The 16,691-nt window shown below is 46.2% G+C and overlaps 3 protein-coding genes and 1 pseudogene across 3 annotated transcripts; all 4 read right to left on the bottom strand.

Annotated features, from left to right (window-relative positions):
* Nucleotides 1-1,328: 1,328 nt before the first annotated feature.
* On the bottom strand, nt 1,329-4,052 carry LOC108952566 (G-type lectin S-receptor-like serine/threonine-protein kinase At2g19130). The gene has a single exon (XM_065106084.1). The coding sequence runs from the start codon at nt 4,041-4,043 to the stop codon at nt 1,581-1,583; it is 2,463 nt and encodes an 820-aa protein (XP_064962156.1). The 5' UTR covers nt 4,044-4,052; the 3' UTR covers nt 1,329-1,580.
* A 747-nt stretch (nt 4,053-4,799) lies between these two features.
* Nucleotides 4,800-6,413, bottom strand: LOC135610955 (receptor-like serine/threonine-protein kinase SD1-8; annotated as a pseudogene).
* Nucleotides 6,414-6,679: 266 nt separating this feature from the next.
* Nucleotides 6,680-7,132, bottom strand: LOC135608802 (S-locus-specific glycoprotein S13). Its single transcript, XM_065101844.1, has one exon. The coding sequence runs from the start codon at nt 7,130-7,132 to the stop codon at nt 6,680-6,682; it is 453 nt and encodes a 150-aa protein (XP_064957916.1).
* Nucleotides 7,133-11,130: 3,998 nt separating this feature from the next.
* On the bottom strand, nt 11,131-12,319 carry LOC135608803 (S-locus-specific glycoprotein S13-like). Its single transcript, XM_065101845.1, has 2 exons — nt 11,960-12,319; nt 11,131-11,328 (listed from the first exon to the last, which is right to left on the bottom strand). The coding sequence occupies exons 1-2, from the start codon at nt 12,317-12,319 to the stop codon at nt 11,131-11,133; spliced, it is 558 nt and encodes a 185-aa protein (XP_064957917.1).
* Nucleotides 12,320-16,691: the final 4,372 nt, after the last annotated feature.

Raw genomic sequence — 16,691 nt, forward strand, 5'->3', positions numbered from 1 at the left:
TTCTAATAATATGTATACCCTAACTATATTTATGTTTATAAACTATTAACTACATTTATATAAATTATAGTCTTTGTAATGTAATATTTTATGCTTTGATATATGACAATAGCTATACATATATATTTTATTATAAAAATATATTTACTTGTGTCTCAATCAGAAAAGTATCATAAGTATTTTATGTGATTTAAAATATATGTATGTCATTCTGAAAAGTATTTATGCATTTTATTTCAACAAGTTACGGTTCTAAAATGCTTATGATTCTAAAATACATATAAAATTTAAGGTTTTTTATAAATTATATGGGCATAAAGAAAATATTTGATATCAATACATATTTTAAAAACATATAAAGAGTTTATATGTTTTTAAAAATACATATTTATGATAAATTTTGATTGGTATGCGAATAACGATGTTTACTAAGTCGTAATTGCTCATATCATTTATCTCTCAATTTTTTAGAGCTATACAGAAAATGCATAATGGATCAATTATTGACTAAATTATATAATTAATTTATTAAATAAATTACGAATATTTTATGGGTGAAGTAATTATGATTGGCTTATGTGATAAATGGTCTGAAAAAGATTTTATTATGGTTTTGGCCTTTCACCTATAGGATTATAGTGTTGTAATATTCCTGACTTTTCCATTGGCCGTGGCATTACAATTCCAAGGACTTTCAACATTAAGGAGTCTATTCGTCTAATTTGATATATATTTTCGATGTTAAAGTATGATTTGACATGCCAATTAACATTCAAGTTATTGTCATATATATATATATATATATATATATATATATATATATATATATATATATATATATATATATATATATATATATATATATATATATATATATATGAGATTTGTATAGTCATTAATGATGAAATTTTGAATGAGATTAATGATTTATTATGATTTTTTAATTTAATCTACATTAAAAGTAGATAAAAATTGATTTATAAGGATTTGATAAGTATAATATCATTAATTTTAATTTAAATAATCTAAGCTAGTGATTTACACTTCAATATCTTTCCTTACAAAGTTTAATGAATGTGCTATTCCTAACCATTGCTTAAAAATAATAATCATATAAAAGTAATGGGTATTATAATATATCACCAACATAATTACTGATAAAAAAATAAATATCACAATAAAACAATGACACAAAGGAGTTAATAATTATTTAGCTCGTCAAATTCCTAGCCTTTTCTTACCATAGATAATTGTAAAGAAAAATGTTAAAACTATCATAGTCGAAATCAGAAACCAAAATCTTAAACAAAATATTTTTAGAAACAGGTTAGGTTGAAAATTGCTGGTTATTTCAACCATATCTTTCATCCCAATTTGATACGAAGAGAGAGAGAGAGAGGTGGAACTTAGATAGGGATAACTCTGTCTCTCTCTGTATATAGTTTGATAAAAGGACAAACATTTAATTAGGTCTATAACGATTGGAATGGAAGAGTACAGCATAAAGCTTACCATAAAAGGTGTTCGTCTTTAACCATGAAGCTTCTTCAGCTTGAGAACTAGTGTTGGTCTGTAGTAGGTCATCTTCCATGGAGGGGTACGGAATCCTCGGACGTATCGGTAGCTACGGAGGTCGATGGGTCGGTGGAGGGCAACTGGTACGCGATCTTGCCCTCCTCTTCCATTAGAATCTTCAGTCCCAGCGGCAGCGGAGGCTTGTTCACCTCCAAGCTTCCGTCCAGAATCTGCACAACCTGCCCCATCGTAGGCCTCTTCGACTCCGCGTCTTGAATGCACCAGCAGGCGACTCTACACACTCTGGTTAGTTCTTCCTCATCAGGAGGAGCTTCTTCCAGTCTGGAGTCCAGCAAGCTCAGTGTGTTCTCCTCCGTGATCTGCTTCGCGGCCCAGTAAGGATAGAATGCTGCGCCGCTATCCCCATCAGAGTGCGACGAGTTCCGCTTTCCCGACACCAGTTCGAGGACCATCATGCCGAAGCTGTAAACGTCAACCTTGGGGGTGATGGGTAGGCCTGAGAGCCACTCCGGCGCGAGGTAGCCTACGGTTCCGCGTATGGTGGTCAGCACCCGACTGAAGTCGCGCCCCATCAGCTTCGCCATGCCGAAGTCTGCTACTTTGGGGCAGAAGTTTGCGTCGAGAAGTATGTTGTCCGGCTTCACGTCGCAGTGGATGATGCGCTCCCTGCAGCTCTCATGGAGGTAGGCCAATCCCCTTGCGATCCCGAGAAGTAGTTGGTACCTCTGCTTCCAGCCTAGAACCGCAGTGTTGTCTCCCGAGAGATACGAGTCCAAAGAACCGCCGGGCATGTACTCGTAGACCAGAAGCCTTTCGTCTCTGTCACAGCAGAAGCCACGAAGACGAACAAGATTGACGTGCTGAACCGCACCCAGTGTGCTCACTTCGGCTCGGAATTGCTTCTCGCCCTGCCTGAGCCCTTCGAGCTTCTTCACGGCTACCGCGGCCGAATCTGGCAGAGTACCTTTGTAGACAGCGCCAAAGCCTCCACCTCCGAGCTTCTCAGAGAAATTCTTGGTGGCACGCTGCAAATCGCTGTATGGAAATGGGACCAAAGAAGCATCTGCTTGCTTTGGCGTTTGGGTTATTTTCCTTCTTCGACGAGCCCAAATTAGGACGAAGACGACGAAAAAAGAGATGACGACTCCTCCAGCAGCTATTCCTATAACGATTCCTGTAGTCAGCTTATGAGAACTACCGCTCGAACTGGGGAGATCGGTGGAGGCAAGGCGGATGTAAAGAGGACCGCCACCCTCGCTGTCACCGTCATCAAGCTGCCGAAGGTTCCGAAGAGCCCCGCTCCAAATCGAGCATCCATTTTGGAAGGAGTATGCGGTGCACGAGCAGTTGCTGAAGCAAGCTGCTTTGCATTCTTTATCACTTCCAGCCGTCAATCTCCTTGGGTTGGCAGGCAATCCCACGTTGGTCATCAACAGAAATCCATCTTTCTCTCCGTTGTCCGAGGTTCGATTCCCGCACTGTAATCCAGTTCTTCTTTTACATCCTGAGTTCCAGTCATTCAGCTGCCACTCATGGATCGAAGTCGGCACAAATCCAACCAGACACTGGCAGAGTTGGGAGCTCTTCTGGTTGCAGATACCAAAGGGCCCGCAGAGAGAATAGACATCGCAGTGAGCTACTGGTTGCGTGAAGACTGTCTGCCATTCCTGGGTCGTGTTGAGCCAGAACCACTGCATGGCCTGCCCGGCGGAGTCGATCACGAAGCGAGTTATGAAAGCACTATCGGTGATCGTGTACGTAGCGAACTTCCGGTCACGATTGTCGACGAAGGTGAAGTTGAACACAGTGCTTTCTTTGGTTGCAGGGACTCCGGTGAAGTACTGGCCGTTCCAGAGCCCGCCACTCCAATAGATTTCAGATCTATTCCACAGGAGAACATACTGGTTGGAGCCGTCAGGGTCCATGCTATGAGCGAAAGGCCCGGGCGCAGGGTTCTCCGGGTTCTCCCACGAGGTGATTCTCTGGTACTCCCCTGTGATCTTGTTCACTCCAAGCCATCCACCTGGCATCCATGTGTCGGTGGGATGATCGAAGCTCTGCCAGAGTAGAGTGGACGAGTTCGACCCATCTTTCAGCACAAGATTTCCGGTGTCGAGAAGGACCGCCACGCTGGCGTTCGAGGTTGATATGGTGGAGTTGGAAGACCAGACGGGGACTTTGAAGCTGTTGAGGACGACTAAATTGCCATTATCGGAGAGACGCAACTCTGCACCGGAGGCGTTGGAGACGGGGTTGCCTCTGTTTGCCACCCAAACAACAGTTTGCCCCGGGAGTTTCTTGTACCATATGCCTATGTAGGAGTTGCCGGAGTTACCTGGAGTGAAGAAACCAAGCTCAAAGTTGCCTTCCTTGGCGATCATCGTCTGGCTTCCAGAGAGAGATTGACCGATAGAAATGGTATCACTTGCCGAAGAGCGATGGATAGGTTGAGAGAAGAGAAGGGAAAGAAGAAGAAGGACCGGAAGAGAGAAGATGTTGGTGTCCATAGCCAAGTGACGTGCAACGAAAACCATTTGGTTGCAGAATGCTTAGCTTTATGGAAGGTCCCTTAAATTCTGTCTACCGGCCGTGACAGATGTCTAATGCGCATTGAAGAGAGAAAACTATAGCTGACATGTCTTCATCAGCGTGCAACATCCACCAAGACATCCATTCACACACCTTGGCAAATGGCTACGGTGGACTCACTTGGCGATCCTTCGTTCTTGTTCTTTGACTGGTTAAAAGTAGACTCCGGCCAAGCATTTCTTAAAGCCACGCAGGGTTAAATTAAAGGTCTGAAGTAAAGCCAACTGATGGAGTGCTTATCGTAGATAACGTGATGGACTCAACACTCTACTACACATTCTTGGAGGCTAACTCTTATGAATCCAGTATCGTCTGGAAAACATTACAAGGAAGCTTTCTTTCGTTCAAGTCGAAGTCAACTGATTGGATACGCGATCAGTAAAAACAGTCAACACAGTTGATTCTGTTTAGCTCTTTCTGGGGCACGAAATGGAGTCCAGCAATGTTCGGATGACGTAATCGCATGCATCAACCAACTCCTGGCCGTGGGGTGACCTTCTAGATGGAGTGGATGCGTAGTGTTCCTTCAAGTCGGTCGTCCATGGACGGGATTCCATCACGCTCACCATGTCAATTTAGGTGGTTTGGAACAGTGATGACGATGACGACGACGACGACGACGATCTCGTTCCTTCTCGGATGCAACAGCATCCTCTGAGTCAACATTGGAGGGTTATGACGCTCGCTAGTGCAGAAAACTGAGAGCTCGACAGCCGATCATGGCGTCGTCATCTGCAACAACATGTCACCAACTCCAAGGAGAGTCTGGGAAGCCTTCTCATATGGCAGGAGATAGTTGGGGTTGGATATTGCGTTGGCTAAATCACATTCATACATCAACAAAAGCAGCAGCTACTTTGCTCTGCTTCTCCGCCAAGGTCATCGTGCACTCGGGAGTGTGTGAGTAAGTTTCTACCCTTACATCCATCTCATCGACCTTCCAACATCGTCATCGATACGTGGTTTGTGGACGAGTCTTGCTTTCTTGTAGATGAATTGGTTTCAGATGGATCTTTTGCAACGATAAAACTTGGTTGTCTTGGTTGCGGTAGGAGATCACTGTCACCGCCCTACATCACCACCACCGAAGACATCGTTGGTCTGTCTTCTGGTCGATCCTGAACGCACAAAAGTCCCACCTTTATACACTTCATGACTTCGGTCACGGGAAGCGACGACTGCCCCATTGACGCATCCGCTAATTCCAACCCTTTACCTTCATTCCAAAGACTCCATATCTGAAATCGATTTCGTATTTATGGTTCAGAATTATGTACGCATTGAAGTGGAAGTATAATGTAAAAGATGACATTTTGGTGCACTTACATGTGCTAGAAGATTTAGGTGGTGTGAAGATTGATAGATTCCTCTGTTCTTTCTGCCACTTACGATTTCCAGCACCAAAACACCGAAGCTGAAGACGTCAGATTTGCCCGAGAAGATTCCGTCCATGGCGTACTCGGGAGACATGTATCCACTGCATTGTTAGGGAAGCTGATAAGAGAGATTCGCATTATGTGCAGCTTGAGGTAAGATGTAGAGTTGGCACATACTACGGCCCGACGACTCTCCTGGTTCTTGCGTCTGTTACGTCCCCTCCAAACATCCTTGCCATGCCAAAGTCCGATATCTTGGGGTTCAGATCCTTGTCAAGAAGGATGTTGATAGATTTCAGATCCCTGTGAATGATTCTGAATCTAGAATCATGGTGGAGGCACAGAAGGCCTCGAGCAATCCCCACGATGATGTTTTACCGTGTTTGCCAGTCCAACAATGCACCTTTATCCTTGTCTCAGCATCATTCATTCTTTAGCCGAGAGAGCTCCGATTGAAAGTGGAAGTAGTGAATGAAAGATTAACTAACCAAACAAGAAGGAATCCAAGCTTCCGTGGGGCATGTACTCGTAGATCAGCATCCTCTCCCCTGCTTGGATGCAACAACCGAGAAGCCGGACGAGGTTACGGTGCTGTAGCTTGGCAATTAGCGTTACCTCGTTCTTGAACTCAGCCAGGCCCTGCGTGGATGTCTCGGATAGTCTCTTCACAGCTATCTCTTGTAGCTCCCGCAGCTTACCCTGTAATCATCGCATTCAATGGCCAATTAACTTGACGCACATCGACTGCCAATAGTAGAGAATTTGGCGAACCTTCACCCTGTTGAGCTCGTTTATACCTTGTATACTGGACCAAAACCGCCCTCACCAAGCTTGTTGTCCATGGAGAAGTTGCCGGTGGCGCCGGCTATTGTGTCCAAATCATATAGTGGTAGGTCCATGTCCTGTTCGTGTGTTTCTTCGTCAATGTAGGGATCTGTGAAGCAAATTGAACCGGTATAAAGTATATCTCACAAATTAATTAGAAGAAGAAGACAAGTGTTGATGGTACTTCTTCTCTTCTTCCTTCTCCAAACGAAGCAAGCAACAGAAAGTAGGAAAAAGGTTGCCAGAGCAGAGACTACGATGACGATCACGACCACATGATTCCGGTGAGACTGGCTTGATTCAGAGCCTGAAAGATAAACGTCATCTCGTGAAGTCAATAAAAGATCAATTCCTCATGCAGACTGCGATCCAGAGTGATCGAACGCACCAAGGTCGGCAGCCGCCAGCCTGACATAGATACCTTGTCCTGAACCACTGTCGTACATTTTGATATCGGTGAGCTCCGTCGTCCATATGATGCACCTGCTGCTGCTCTCACTTCCACTGATGTTGGCACTGGCGTAGGCCTTGCAGGAGCAGTTCGTCCGGCACAAAGCCTCGCACTGCTCCAGGCTCATGCTCCTGTCTACCAACGACGTCGACGTTTCCGGTATCTTTACGCTGCTGAGCGTGATGAACCCGTCAGTCCCGTTCCGGCAGTCCAACGCCGTGTTCCTCACGCAGCCGTCCGTCCCGTCCCTTAGATTCCAGCTCCTGGGATTCTTGGGGTGAAACCCCTGCAAGCACTTGCATATCGGCGACTCGCTGGGGTAGCAGACGCCGTAGGGACCGCAGGGCGACAACATGTTGTCGCATTGGTCCTTGGGCGCGGACCAGAAGACGCTCCACAGCTCTGCAGGATGCCCGACTGGTTCATGACCAGCCTCGAGACGACCGAGGGGTCGCGCATGTAGAACGCGTACACGATCTCGCGGGCGTCCCCCACGAACCGATAGAAATAAAATACAAATGAGAAGAATGCATTGAGTTGAAACACTACAATACTCTTTATTTATACATAATAGAAAAAAGAATCCTCCTTAAGATTTTCCTAACAGATTTACGACATCTCTTCGGCAGAGTTGGGGAGATCTAACTGTTGTTAGGTTGTTATCGGGAGATCTTAACTATTATTGATGAGGATTGTAATTACGATAAGACTCGGCTGACGTCGTCCTCGCCTCACACCTCGATCGGCGCAATGGTACCCGGTCAAAACACTGCCCGAGGCGTATTAACACCCGCGCAGGCTCAGTTCTACACGCCACGTAACGACTGTGTCAGACGCCACCATTTGCCCCGGTAAGCGGGCACATCAAACCACGGCAAGCTTCCCTATAAATATCCTCACACTCTCAACGAGCAAGGGGGGACACTTCTTGACTAACAAACTCCCTCCACATCATCTAACTTGATCGTCGGAGGGGTTGGGTCGAGCTTTCGACCCGACCTGCGTGCAGGTACAAGGGCGGGGTTGCATCTTCCCGGCGCTGCGGAAAAGCTTCGCTCCCGACGCAACGTCCCGGCCGGACCATCGCCCTCAGGCCACCTCAGCTGTCCCGAGGAATGCCGTGCAAGATCCCCATGCATTCGGACCCGAATCAAGCCGCGTCGGCCCCGAGGCCACGGCATAAAGTTGTTTACACTAACAGATTGGCGCTAGAAGGAGGGCCCGGAATGTCGGGTCATCACCCGAGCGACTCAGACGAGCCCACGGCTGACAGGTCGCTCCCGACCGAAGCCTCGAGGGACCATCCCCTGCACGGAGGCCATCGTGACGAACACCCCGCCACGACCTCCGAACGATACTGGCAAATATTCAGCGACCCGGGCTTGTCGTCGCCCGATGGCACCCCAGCCGACTCGACACCCGTGTCATCTGAGGCCTTCCAGGACCTCGCCTGTCAGAGCGTTCCCTACCACCTTGAGAGGGCCTGCCCACTCGTGGTATGGCGGCTTGAAGACCGGAACAATAGCTACCTTCGACCAGCTCGTCGAAGACTTCGAGCTCCACTTTGTGGCCTATGCACGGCCGAAGCCTTCCGCGACACTACTCCTCGGACTCAAACAAAGGGAGGACGAGCCCCTCTCACATTATGTGGATCGATTTGCCACGCAAATCCAGGGTCAGCCGGACACTCACCCCTCTCTCTCTTAGTGCAGGAGTTCATCAAAGGCATGCGACCTTCCAGATTCCTCTGGTCTCTCGCGGAGCAACCTCCCACCACGATGCCAAAGATGCTCCAACACGCTAACCGCTACATCGCCGCGGAGGCCTGGGCGACCGTGAGGAGAAGGGACGGCCCCCGACCGCGGGCTCCATGATAGAGGTCAAGCACCCGCGGTGGCTACCCCATGTAGTCCTCATGAAAAGAAATCCAAGCCCTATAGCCTTTTTCGAGCCAAGGTCCAGTATCAACCTGACCCCCTCTCAGCTCGTGGCTTAAAATCTTCTTAATCTACATGGCTCGGCCGCAGCCTACCGAGCCAACCTCAGGGTGGCTTAGCCACCTGAGTTGCATCCCTCGGCCGCAGCCCGCCGGCGCCGAGCTCCTCGGCCTAATGCTCCCGAGACACACCTGCGCGGCCATCCCGCCTACGTCGTGCTCCTCGGCTTCATTCCTCCCGAGACACGCCTGCGCGGCCAGCCCGCCTGCGTCGTGCTCCTCGGCCTCATGCTCCCGAGACACACCTGCGCGGTCAGCCCGCCTGCGTCGTGCTCCTCGGCCTCATGCTCCCGAGTCACGCCTGCGCGGCCAGCCCGCCTGCATCGTGCTCCTCGGCCTCATGCTCCCGAGACACACCTGCGCGGCCATCCCGCCTACATCGTGCTCCTCGGCTCCATTCCTCCCGAGACACGCCTGTGCGACCAGCCCGCCTGTGTCGTGCTCCTCGGCCTCATGCTCCCGAGACACACCTGCGCGGCCAGCCCACCTGCGTCATGCTCCTGGGCCTCTTGCTCTCGAGACACACTTGCGCGGCCAGCCCGCCTGCGTCGTGCTCCTCGGCTTCATGCCCTCGAGACACACCCGTGCAGCCAGCTCGCCTGCGTCGTGCTCCTCGGCTTCGTGCCCCTGAGACTGCGCCCACGCGGCCAGCCCACCTGCGTCGTGCTCCTCGGCATCATGCTCCCGAGACACACCTGCGCGGCCAGCTTGCCTGCGTTGTGCTCCTCGGCCTCATGCTCCCGAGACACACCTACGCGGCCAGCCCGCCTGCGTCGTGCTCCTTGGCCTCATGCTCCCGAGACACACCTGCGCGGTCAGTCCGCCTGCGTCGTGCTCCTCAGCCTTATGCCCCCGAGACACGCCTGCGCGACCAACCCGCCTGCGTCATGCTCCTCGGCCTCATGCTCCCGAGACACGCCTGCGCGGCCAGCTCGCCTGCGTCGTGCCCCTCGGCTCTATGCTCCCCGAGACCGCCTCCCTCGCCGCGGCCTGCCTGCTCGAGAACGTGCTCGACCTCGTGTCGCCTGAGACTACTGCAGCACTAATGGACAAAGCCATGCCTCGGACTCCCCCCTATTGCAATGACCGACGCATAGCTGTGCTGGCCCAGACCATAGCCCGAGTCGCTCCAGTTCGATCTCCGACTTGCGACTCGTCGGCCCAGACCATGGCCCGAGTCACTCCAATTCGATCTCCCACTTGCGACTCGCCGGCCCATACCATAGCTCGAGTCGCTCCAGTTCGATCTCCGACTTACGACTCGCCGGCCCAGACCATAGCCCGAGTCGCTCAAGTTCGATCTCCGACTTGGGACTCGCCGGCCCAAACCATAGCCCGAGTCGCTCCAGTTCGATCTTCGACTTGCGACTCGCCGGCCCAGACCATAGCCCGAGTCGCTCTAGTTCAACCTCCGACTTGCGACTCGCCGGCCCAACCAGCCCCACAGATGACCAGCACGACCCAAACCATAGCCCGACTCGCCGGCCGGCTCTATGCTCCCCGAGACACACCTGCGCGGCCTGCCCGCCTGCGTCGTGCTCCTCGGCTTCATGCCTTCGAGACACACCTACGCGGCCAGCCCGCCTACGTCGTGCTCCTCGGCTCCATTCCTCCCGAGACACACCTGCGCGGCCAACCCGCCTACGTCGTGCTCCTCGGCTTCGTGCCCCCGAGACCGCGCCCACGCGGCCAACCGTCGGAAAGCTAAAGCCATGCCTCGGACTCCCGTTACAATGACCGACGCATAGCTTCTTTCCGGGGGGGGGGGGGGGGGAATATGATGAGGATAGTAATTACGATAAGACTCGACTGACGTCATCCTCGCCTCACACCTCGGTCGGCGCGATGGTACCCAGTCAAAACACTGCCCGAGGCGCATTAACACCCGCGCAACGGCTGTGTCAGACGCCACCATTTGCCCCGGCAAGCGGGCACATCAAACCACGACAAGCTTCCCTATAAATACCCTCGCACTCTTAACGAGCAGGGGGGGACACTTCTTGACTAACAAACTCCCTTCACATCATCTAACTTGATCGTCGGAGGGGTCGGGCCGAGCTTCCGACCCGACCTGCGTGCAGGTACAAGGGTGGGGTTGCATCTTCCCGGCACCGCGGAAAAGCTTCGCTCCCGACGCAACGTCCCGGTCGGACCACCGCCCTCAGGCCACCTTAGCTGTCCCGAGGAACGCCGTGCAAGATCCCCGTGCATTCGGACCCGAACCAAGCCGTGTCGGCCCCGAGGCCACGGCATAAAGTTATTTACACTAACAGTTATCACGAACAACACGTCGAAAAAGTTGTCGGTCTTATCTCTTGGTTGCCACTGGACTGGCGGTCGTTGCATGATCCCCCGCGCTAGTACCGCCGGCTCTCGGACCACAGAAATATCTGCAGAACCCTGTGCACGTCGAAACCGGTGTCGTACTCACTCGGCGCCGGATCGCTGACGCTCGTCCATGCCGTGAGGTTGCGGTTCAGCCCGCTCGTCAGGTTCCATCCGATCTTCATGCTTGGCAGAAGTGTGTCCGTCAGGAAATCAAAGCTCTTCCAAAGCTGCTCGGATAGTCACAAGACTTCAATATTTTGTTCACACTTTTATACCTTTTCATGTAGAAAATGGTAGGATATTTATAGGCCCCAATGATTTCAGAATTGGAGCAAAAAAAATATCATATACTCAGATTTCGAGGTACTAACGGTACCACCGTCATTATTGGTCGCTTATAGATTGACACTGGGTGATACTACCACTCAGTCTGGGCGGTACCACTGCTTGACAGAGCTCAACCGTGCTATGGCGGTGCCACCGTCGGTTGTGACTTCAGGTGCTAAATGGGCTATTTCAACCGGTCCAATTCAGCATTGTTAAGGGCCCAGTTGGCCTATAACTGAGTTAATGGGATTACATTCCAATCATAACTCAACTTAAGGTCTAACTATGATAATTTAAGATATTAACTAAGCAATCTTGGTCCGGTATGTCAATTGTTCTTCCGACGAGCTTCCGGTAATCTTCCGGTGAACTTCCGACGATCTTTCGGTAATGTTCCAATGGACTCCCGGCAAGTTCTTGGACTTTACGACGATCTTCTTAGCGAGTTCCGATGAGCTTCTTTGGCAAGCTTCTGGACTTCTCGGTCAATTCCGACAGAACTTCTGACGAATATACAAACTTGCGACAAACCCTCGAACTCCCAACGAAATCTCGAATTTGACTCCTGCTGTCGGTGATCACGAGTGCTCCGTCCGTGTACAACTTTCCGGAACGGCCGGTGCCGGTGACCGGCCGCTGGCCGTTGGCAACCCAGACCACGGTCTGGACCGGGATGCGGTGGTACCATATGCCGATGTAGCTGTTGGTAGAACCGACGGGGCTAAAGAAGCCCAATTCGAAGCTGCCACCAGCGGAAATTAAGCTGGTTCCTCCGTCGTCGACGAGAGGTCGGTTGGGTGTGACAGTGTCGCCTCCAATGGCGGGGGAACAGAGGATGGAAGCAGTGAGAAGGTAGAGAAGCACCGAGGCCTTCGTCATCCTCCTGGCCATCGCCAATCACTAGTGCTAAGTTTAGACACATTCGAAGGCCCCCCCTATTTGTCGGACATTATTGTTTATTTACGACTTTGACTTTTTGGAGTCTCACTCGGTCAATTCAAACGTTTGACTTTAACCGAGAGGTCGACTTCAAATGAATTAAAATTTTTAAATCAACCTCGTGTCCAATAGAAAGAGTCTCGAACGTTTTGGTACATGAAATATGAGTGATGATCACGTTGACATGTTAACTGTGGAATTACGTCGACAAAGTCGTCGAAGCAGATGCATGATTTGCTACGGCATTATTTTATGTTCTTGTGTAGTCAATATATTTTTTTTTTATACAAGAAAAACAAATTTATATGGTTACTGTCAATCTAAAAATAACTCGTGAAGGTCACTCATTATATAAGATATTTCAAAATTGAGAGGGGGATTAGTTCTTGGACGTAAGTTTGCTGAAGTCAAAGAACTTGTAAATTTTGAAAACAAAATCAGATAAGAATTGATTAAGAGAGACCAAAGATGAAGAATTTATATTTTTTGAAATAATATATTAATAGATCCGATAAACACTCAAGCAATAGATTGAAAATTTTCTAACAAGCCTATAGTATTGATCTATCAGGCTACAAATATTTTTACGTCATTGGAGAATTTTTTATTTTGAAAGGACAAACTTATAATTAGATATATTAGCATTGTGTGAGAGTCTTTAAGATATAAGTCTTATTGATTTAGGAGATGCTTAAATAAAAAATTAATTGATTTAAGATATGTATTTTAGATAAGATTGTAATGAGTCCATAAGAGGGGTTGTGATCTCTTCTCATAGACCACCAAGTCAAATTAAGAGACTGTAATAAGATTTTCTTAATAAATTTTTTTATACTTTAAATTATGCTATTTTTTTTCTCTCCACTCCTTTTTCAATCTTGCTTCCCAACACTCTTGCCATAGCAAAAGTTGGTTGTCTTAGTTACGGCAAGAGAGCACTGTCATCGCCTACTATCACCACCACCACCGATGACAATGTTGGTCTGTCTTCTTGTCGCTCTTGAACGCACGAAGGTCCCACCTTTGTGCATCTCATGACTTTGGCCACACAAAGTGACGACCGCTTCATTGACCCATCCACTAACCTTCTTTCCATCGACTCCATATCTAAATAAATATTATAATTATAGTCAAAACTATGAAATAATGGATATACAATGTAAAAGATAAAAGTTTTTTTTGATAAGATTAATTAAAATTAAATAAAATAAAAAAAATTAGATTAAAATAAATATATGAGGATAAAAAGATTTATTGAGATATAATAGATTTTTTATTATTTAAAAAACTTATATTTTATTTTTAGCTAATATAAATATATATTCTTCTATCAATCCAAAGCACTATAGATTGAAAGTACTTAAGATTTTTTTTTACTATTTTCTTTCCCTTCTATCTAAAGTTGTATAAAAAAAAGAAATTCAATAAGTGTGGTTTCCGAGCTTGGTTCGAAAAAGACTAATAGGAGTATGTTGATTAAAAAAAAAAGTATATTTAATAAAAAAAGAAAAATGGTAAGTATTGGAGTAAGTATCCATGATCAGTTTTTTTTTTTCAATCATTAATGGTGAAAATGATCAGTTTTGGATTATTAAAATAAAAACTCTATTTATTTCATAATGATTATAAAATTTGATAAAAAAATTATTGAGTATGATCTAGAAGACTGAAGATTAAAAAGATCAAATGAATACAAATATATAAAAAGATACAAAGAGTCCTTATTTTCTTGAATCTTGATGGCATCAACATTGATAGAAGGTTGAAAAATATTAAAAAGTGTGCTTAGATGCATAAACAAAGTAAAAGATGCAAAACTTTAAATTTTGATTATGAATCTATTTTTTCTCAAAAGTCTCTTGTAAACAAAATAAAATCTTATGGTAAATATATAAAAGGTTAAATTATAGTAGAAAAACTTTTACCAAGTTTATATCTAAAATTTGATATGATTTATACTGCTATATAGGAAGCTAAGTATACACGTATATTGTCTATTGATAAATTAATGCACTCGCTTTTATTCTATAAATAAAAAAATAAATAGATATTCAGATGAAACTTTAGAATATGTTCTTCAAATAAAAATAGATCAAAGAAAACCAAAAGAAAATTTTAAAAATCAAATCTTAAGAGAGAGATCAAAATGGTACATGCGCGAATGATTTTATGCTCAAGACTAGAGACGAGATTGACCAAATGAGGATCAAAGAAACTCTAATAAGTAGTTCGATAACTCTTATTCATACATCTATACAAAAAAGCTAAGTTCTTTGTCATGTGATCAATTATGAGACCATCGAATTCTTTCTACTTAGGCACAAATTCTATAAATCCTGAAGTAATTATACATTTTTCTCTCACATAAACATAAAAATAAAATATATAAAATATTTATAAAAGAATCAAACATAATTATTAGAATTTTTTTTTTCATGAAACTCTTTCGTGTATTGAGATTTAGTTTCCTCCTAAAACATTTGCTCTAGGAAAATGAGCAACAACGTGGAACATAAGATTTATATCGAGCATCTAATAAAATCACTATCAAAACCTTTTCCTTTTCATTGCGAAGATTGATCCAAAGGGAAGGGATGAGGAGGATTAAAGTCAACACGCTACGTAGATTGATCCAAGTGCGTGACACGTCATTTATCGGATGAGTATTATGTTTTCCTTGTGGGCACAAAACCCGGTCATACAGGATCCCAAAAGAGAACGCTTTCGCTCTGACGTTAATGTCAATGGAGGCATCGTTGGTGTGTCGGCTGGTGGCTCCTGGACACCGAAAAAGCCAATATCTTTATGTGCACTTCGACACCTTAGATTACAGGAAGCAATCGACCAAATGATCCATCAACTCGTTCCAAGTCTTTACTTCTTTCCACAGACTCCACATCCCAATGCGACCGTCACGTAATAAGAATTGCCAAGCAGAAGGAGAAGAAGCAGCCCTTCTATGGTGTTCATCAGCTTTCAGTTGTTTCTTCCTAGTCCAGATGTGAAGTCATTTGCCAAAGCTGCATCTCTCTCTCTCTCTCTCTCTCTCTTCAAGAGACACATGCACCACAAAAAGGTGCGAGCAATGGCCACAGCTTGTTCAATATCACATGCAAGGCAAAGGGACGATGGTACAGAAGTTCTCATTTTTTGAGTCGATGTTGAGGAGAACAACACATCAAACAACCTTCGATATGTGCATCCTAATCTTAATTTATGTGTCCATATTGGAGGTGATGATGCAATAATTCTAACAAATGAGGATTTTCTTATGAGAAATATTTACCTTTAATCAGAATCATAATTTGACGTATGGCTTCCTAGCCAAGCCAAAAATTCTCAGCCGTCATGCCCTCCATTAAAATGAAAATATTCGAGAAATATTATTTTTTTATTAAGTGAAATATTTTTTTATTTGAAAATGGGGACGTATTATAAAAGATAATTCGAGGTTTGACCTTTCTCATCCTAAACATCGTTTGATTCACATTGAATCTAACTCATGTCGGCCCTCAAATCTGGACTCGGAGAGCACATCAGATGAATGTCCTTGCATAAATCGTGCTGGGATCGAATCTGACCGATTGAGCCTCCCACATCGGCCATCCATCTTTCACGCTGAGATACCTCCAAACTCAAAAACCCTTGACTCGTATGGGCAGAGTTTCTCATGATTCAAACACTACGCTGCCCCGAAACCATACTAAAAAGATTAGTTGGGTGATTAATCACCATCACAGTAGTTTATGCCAATTGGGAAAGTTCAAATGTTCAGATCTACTCGGGAATAAACCATGTTGATGTTTTGTCTTCTTTTATCCTTTCTTGGTGCAGAATCTATCAAAGGATTCGTCAGCCACAAACAAGGCGCTATAAGCCTTTTATATAGCTGACTGCTGGTCGAGATATTTTAAAGGAAGACGCTAGTGGCCAAATCATATCCCACAAGTCCCCAACGCACAAGAACAAAGGATTAATACAGTCCCTTTGTCCATGACTCCGTGACAAGAGAAGAAAGAGTGCAGTTGTAGCCATGCAGCGACGAACAAGAGTGTGGTGAGTAACCCTAGAGAAGCCCTAGAAGCGAAGAATCTATCTTATGTATCATCCAGTTTGCTCTTCTCGAAACTGGTTCGGATGCTCCACAAATTGCGTTCGCAAAGATCCAGTAAAGGTCCTGTCGGCAGAGTTCCACTGGCACAACTTGTTGCTGCATCTCGTGGTACATCTGGAACAAAAGCAGAAGTCGAGTGGGTGGCAGATCTTTGCCAGTCCATTTCGGAGGAGGGATGATAAGGTTTCACCTACAGCTTTTACTGTCAAA

Source organism: Musa acuminata, chromosome BXJ2-4 (assembly GCF_036884655.1).
Source record: "Musa acuminata AAA Group cultivar baxijiao chromosome BXJ2-4, Cavendish_Baxijiao_AAA, whole genome shotgun sequence".
In the NCBI taxonomy this organism is placed as follows: Eukaryota; Viridiplantae; Streptophyta; class Magnoliopsida; order Zingiberales; family Musaceae; genus Musa; species Musa acuminata.

Bases quoted from the DNA above. Each gene is read 5' to 3' on its own strand.
- LOC108952566 (XM_065106084.1), bottom strand. From the start codon at position 4,043: ATGGACACCAACATCTTCTCTCTTCCGGTCCTTCTTCTTCTTTCCCTT.
- LOC135608802 (XM_065101844.1), bottom strand. From the start codon at position 7,132: ATGTTGTCGCCCTGCGGTCCCTACGGCGTCTGCTACCCCAGCGAGTCG.
- LOC135608803 (XM_065101845.1), bottom strand. From the start codon at position 12,319: ATGGCCAGGAGGATGACGAAGGCCTCGGTGCTTCTCTACCTTCTCACT. The intron at 11,329-11,959 runs GTTTGTCGCAAG...CTATCCGAGCAG, and splicing joins ATTTCGTTGGGAGTTCGAGG to CTTTGGAAGAGCTTTGATTT.